The following is a 5,252-nucleotide window of genomic DNA, read 5'->3' as shown; positions in this document are numbered from 1 at the left end:
ATACAGTGCACGTGGTATTCGTGAGAGCAGGGCAGCTTCCGTAATTTGTTGCCTTCGGCGTACTCCGTGATGCAGACGCTGCAGGTTTTGAATGCATCGCTCTCGCCAAAGTTTCGCATGGACAGGTTGTCGATCTGCTCTTTGGTGAGACCTCTGGGCTGGTCGTCATCTTCCTCGTTGAGCAAGAAGAAGTGCGCGAGTCGCAGAAATGGCAGAGATCCGGTTTCATCCAGGCTAATGGGCGCCCGCTGCCTGCCTCGGTTCTCCCGAGGACTGTTAGCATCGGACGCTCCATCATCCACTTGCCTCTCCTCTGTCCGTGCCTCTAAATCACCCTGGTTAGAGCCTCCATTCCCAGGAAGATAGGAGTCCGCTTCACCTGCAGCGGCTCCGGTGGAAGCATCAGGGTTACCCAGTCCATCAGCGAGGTCTGCAGCTGGGATGTCTTCACGGTTCGAGTCTGGATAGTCCGAGTCCATAAAGTAGCTAAGTTCACCGAAGCCAGTCATGATCTGACGAATCATAGACTGCAGAGCCAAAGAAGTGGCTTCCCCGAGTCCAGTGTCCGAGATCCTGCGAATGGGAATGCGGATTGTGCTGACGTACGTTCTCACCCCTGCCCGCTCCGAACGGGAGAAGGTCCGGCGGAAACCCCCGCGCTCAGTCTCATACAGTAAAGTGTTGTTGGAGGTCTGCGAACGAGACCTGGTACGGTTAGCGATGCTGTCTCTCTGGCGGTACTCTCCGGGACGCACCCTGCGTACCTGCAAATCCAGCATTATGGTTGGAGGACGACGACCTGGGGCTCCTGCTTCCCCAGCGGATGCCTCTCTATCCTGCGGTGCTCCGGGGACCTCGGCGGCTGCTCCCGATTCTTGAGTTTCCATTTCCACTGTGCTCTGCCTAGACAAAAACAACTGCCGAGTCCTTGAGCTTCCCTCGACCTGGGGCTCTGGAAGGATCTCAGGATTGCGAGAAGGCAGGCCGTGCTGAGTAGGCAGAAGTCCATCCAATCTTTCGAGGTTGAGCGGCGAGCGACCTCTTGTGGTGCGAGCCCTTGTTCGTCGCTGCTCTGGGCTTCTACTGCGAGCCCTAATTTGACCCCTGCGTGGTTGCTCTACTGGGGGCAAGATTGGGGGAGGTGTAGTTGGTGGATTTGGTGCAATTACTTCCGTGTTTTCAGACAGGGTAATAGGAACTGGTAGCTCTGGCTCTACTATAACCGCCAGCTCATCCACCACTGGTTCCTCAACCACCTCTGCAGTCTCCATAAGACTCTCCGGCTCAGACACAGGGCCATCTGGTCTCTCCTGGCCCCCTTCCAGCCTTTCCGTCTGCGTTTGCTGCTCAGCTAGGTTGCGATTGACATTGATCTCCAAGCTGAAACGGAAATCACCGCTGTTGGGATTGGTTTGGCTCACAGCCCGCCATGATTGGTTACCCCGGTTACCGCTCCTCGTTGTATTCCCCGTCTGTCGTACGGTGTTGAGCCAGTCAAGAAGGCTCTCCCCACTTGGGTTTTCCTCAGTGCCCTCCATCTCTGTCGCTGAGAATAACAAGAACATGATTTTCAAGAAATTATTACAGGAAAAGTCACCTGGATGATATGGATTCTATACAAACAGGAAAATGTACAGCTGACTTACCAGCAGGCCCTTCCCCTCTCTCCTCAGTGGAGCCATTACTGGGCGACTCAGGGCCATCCTTGACCTGCCGAAGGCGGCTTAACAGTTCATCTGCCGTAATTTCACCTGACCAAGAAATGAATGTGTTAGAATTAAGATGGCAGTGAAAGAGTGGGGATTTTGCAGGAACATGTAAGCTTAGGTAAAGTCAGGCCGACCAATCCAATGCACTGATCACTGTGGTCAAATCCAGACAATTACATGCATGCAGATTTTCAATGTTTCTCCAGTTTGACCTTCTCTTCGCATGAAATTTGAATTCTGTGTCTTTTAGTTTGAGGTCATCTATAATCCAGTTCACTCCTAAAAGTGAAACAACAAAATTAACTTTCAGAATCTAGACACATTTTAAATGTACAGTCTTGTTCTTCTGAGAAAAAGGTCCAAAAACTGATGCACTGAGGGGAAGTTCCAAATGCTCATCCAATAAATTGCTCTCTAGAATCATTTCCCTTTAATACCACCTGCCTCTGACTAGCAAAATCAAGCTGAAAAAATCACAGTTCACTGGTGTGAGGAAGTCTAAAACAAAGTTGCAACCAGACTTCAAAGCCTCAAGAGGAAATGTGTCAACACAAAATAGAAAACTGAGCTTCTCAACCAATGGTGGCTGATAGGGTGAAATGTGAATGAAAGCAACAAAATTCAAATTCTTTTAATAATTGCATGGCTTGCACAACAAAACATCCCGATTAATGGTTAAAAAATACTTCATTTTACACATAAAAAATGTAGCAAAACAATACATATCCAACTGCAGTAAGTTGTTGACACCATGAATGTCAATGTTGAAACACAATGAAACATATATAACATAAATAGCATATATGTATAATAACAGATCAAATGTTTACTATAGTATGTAAAAAAAAAAACAGTAGTGTAATGAAGAAAATGTTATTAAAGGGATAGTTCACTCAAAAATGAAAACTCTGTCATTAATTACTCACCCTCATGTTGTTCCAAACCTGTAAGACCTTCGTTCATCTTCAGAACACAAATTAAGGTATTTTTGATGAAATCCGAGAGCTTTCTGACCATCCATAGGCAGCAATGCAACTACCACGTTCAAGGCCCAGAAAGGTATTAAGTTTTCTTTGTGCACAAAAAGTATTCTCGTAGCTTCATATTACGGTTGAACCACTGATGTCACATGGACTATTTTAACAGTGTCCTTACTACCTTTCTGGGCCTTGAACATTTCAGTTGCATTGCTGTCTATGGAGGGCCAGAAAGCTCTCGAATTTCATCAAAAATATCTTGATTTGTGTTCTGAAGATGAACGAAGGTCTTACAGGTTTGGAACAACATGAGGGTGAGTAATTAATGACAGAGTTTTCATTTTTGAGTGAACTATCCCTTTAAGATAATTAAAAGTCACGAAAAGACTTTCACATGAAAAAATGCTAAATTATTCAGGAAGGAGTATTACATTACACATCATACAACTTAACTATGAGTATTTTAAGAAAACATTTCAATAAATACGTGCTGTCGAAAAAGCTCCACTCACTAAAATATGAATTATGTATATTCATAAGCTGACGTTTCACACTGTACATTCTTAAACCCCAGGTTAACGTTCTTATTTGCATATTTCAGTGTCATTGACTGGATGAACGCATGTGTTTCTTCTCATGAACCCCTCACGATAATGAAGATTGCAGCAATGTTACAGTAATATGTATTACGAGTGAAGACAAAGGGAGACGTTTTTTATGTGCTTTCTTTGGGAAGAGAAGTATCAGAAACAAGATTCCAGATGTAATCTAATGAAATAATTAAGATTGTAAATAATTAGATTATGTTTTATTGGCTCAGTCCATCAAAAGTGACATGGTTATTTGCAGCAGTAAATATGCGGCTTCAGCGATCTGATTACAATCCGTTCACAATGCGTTTACATCTGGCATTTAATGTGGTCAAGTGAGATCTGATGTTAATGCCAAGTGCCAAAAGGGGCAAAGTGTTTAACAGTTTACAAGATCAAGATTTTCAAATGACATGGCACATGCATTTTTTGATAAAACACATCCATGGCTTCTTCTGACTAAGTTGGATATGCAGAATTTCGCCATTAAAAGCAAGTTTACACTATAAATGAAGTCTAGCCTTTATGCAGTAGCTGTCCAGAAAGACTCCTCGTTAAACAGCAACAGAACAGGACAGTATTGAAAACCACTGGACTTACCAGGACAAGAAATGTCCATTCAATGCCATCTCCTGGCAGGGCGCACGGCTAAAGGATGCTCCAAAATAACATTCCTTTCCACTGTCCTGGGACATAAAAGGATTGGGTGTCTTCATAAGTTTGTGTTATGTTTGTTCAATTGTTTCTGAGCACAGAAACAAAACGCAAACCATTAAAATAAAATGCAAAAAGCTAAATTGGAATTGCTTACAAAAGAACCTAAAGGGGCTCTGAGACTAGACTTGTGCCGGTATTCGGTAATGCGATATATCACGGTAATGAATATGCACGATATTGTTATCGTGGGCACTTCTAAATACCGTGAATAATTATATATTACAAATTATTCAGAATTTTGAATGCATTTTAAGAATACTTTTCCCATAAACCGGTCAAAATGCACAACACCGCTGTATGCTGCGTGAAAGACGCATGCGCACTCTGATGTAAACAAGCGCGGACGAGAAGCACATGGCGGAACATGTGAGAGACGCTCTGGATGAAAGCGCACTTTCACTCTCTGACAGCAGATGGCACTAAACTGCAGAAATAGTAATAATAATAAAAAAAATAATAATTCATTTAAATGCAGCAGTTACCCCGGAAACACTGTAAACAAAGCAGCTGCACTACTTTCTGTCTCTGAATCGTGTTTAAATGATTTAAACAGCCATTCAGATTTGTGTATTTGCTATGATGTTCATCACAGCACCAAATACTTAAATATTTAGACTTAATAGGCTATTTATTTTCAAACTTTTTTTTACATTTTAATCTGGACTACAACATACCCTAGATATTGTTTGAAAGTGTTTTGATTCTTTATTGTTCGGTCACACTTTACATTAGGGCTTCATTAGTTAACATTAGTTAATTCATTAGTTAACAAACTGCCAATGAAAAATTCTTCTGAACATTCATTAATCTTAGGTAATTACAATATTTAATAACACGTTGTTAAAATCCAGAGTTGCAGCTGTTATTTAATGAGCTAACATGAACTAAGACTTGTATTTTTTAAACAAAGATTAATAACTTATATAGCAAATGTAGCTATTGCTCATTGTGAATGTTAATGCATTAACTAAGGTTAACTAATGAGGTCTTATTGTAAAGTGATACCTATTGGTCTTTATAGTTCTTTTGCACTTTAATCTGTGTAAAACTTTTAACTTTATACATTTTTCTGTATTGCTTTATTGCATTTAAATGTTCAGTTATTTTTGTTATAAGAAAAAAAGTTATTAAACCTGTTATACTGTATTATGACAGCACTTTTTAAAACTAAATTTCAACATCGTGATTAATACCGTATACCGTAATAAAAGCATTAGCAATTAATCGCAACATGAAAATCTGATACCGGCATATCCCTA

The 5,252-nt window shown here is 41.4% G+C and overlaps 1 protein-coding gene across 1 annotated transcript in view; it reads right to left on the bottom strand.

The window, feature by feature from the left end:
- LOC107746139 (E3 ubiquitin-protein ligase RLIM-like) overlaps positions 1–5,252 on the bottom strand; it is a 24,565-nt gene that overhangs the window by 3,833 nt on the left and 15,480 nt on the right. Inside the window, exons 4-5 of the mRNA XM_016560234.1 lie at positions 1,647–1,751; positions 15–1,546 (exon numbers count right to left, since the gene is read on the bottom strand). Of these exons, the coding sequence (XP_016415720.1) occupies positions 15–1,546; positions 1,647–1,751 (1,637 nt within the window). The remainder of the gene's footprint in view (positions 1–14; positions 1,547–1,646; positions 1,752–5,252) is intronic.

Source organism: Sinocyclocheilus rhinocerous, unplaced genomic scaffold, assembly GCF_001515625.1.
Source record: "Sinocyclocheilus rhinocerous isolate Xijiao unplaced genomic scaffold, SAMN03320098_v1.1 scaffold348, whole genome shotgun sequence".
NCBI lineage: Eukaryota > Metazoa > Chordata > Actinopteri > Cypriniformes > Cyprinidae > Sinocyclocheilus > Sinocyclocheilus rhinocerous.
Note: the sequence above shows the minus strand (reverse complement) of the source record. Positions and strands in the feature narration are given on the sequence as shown.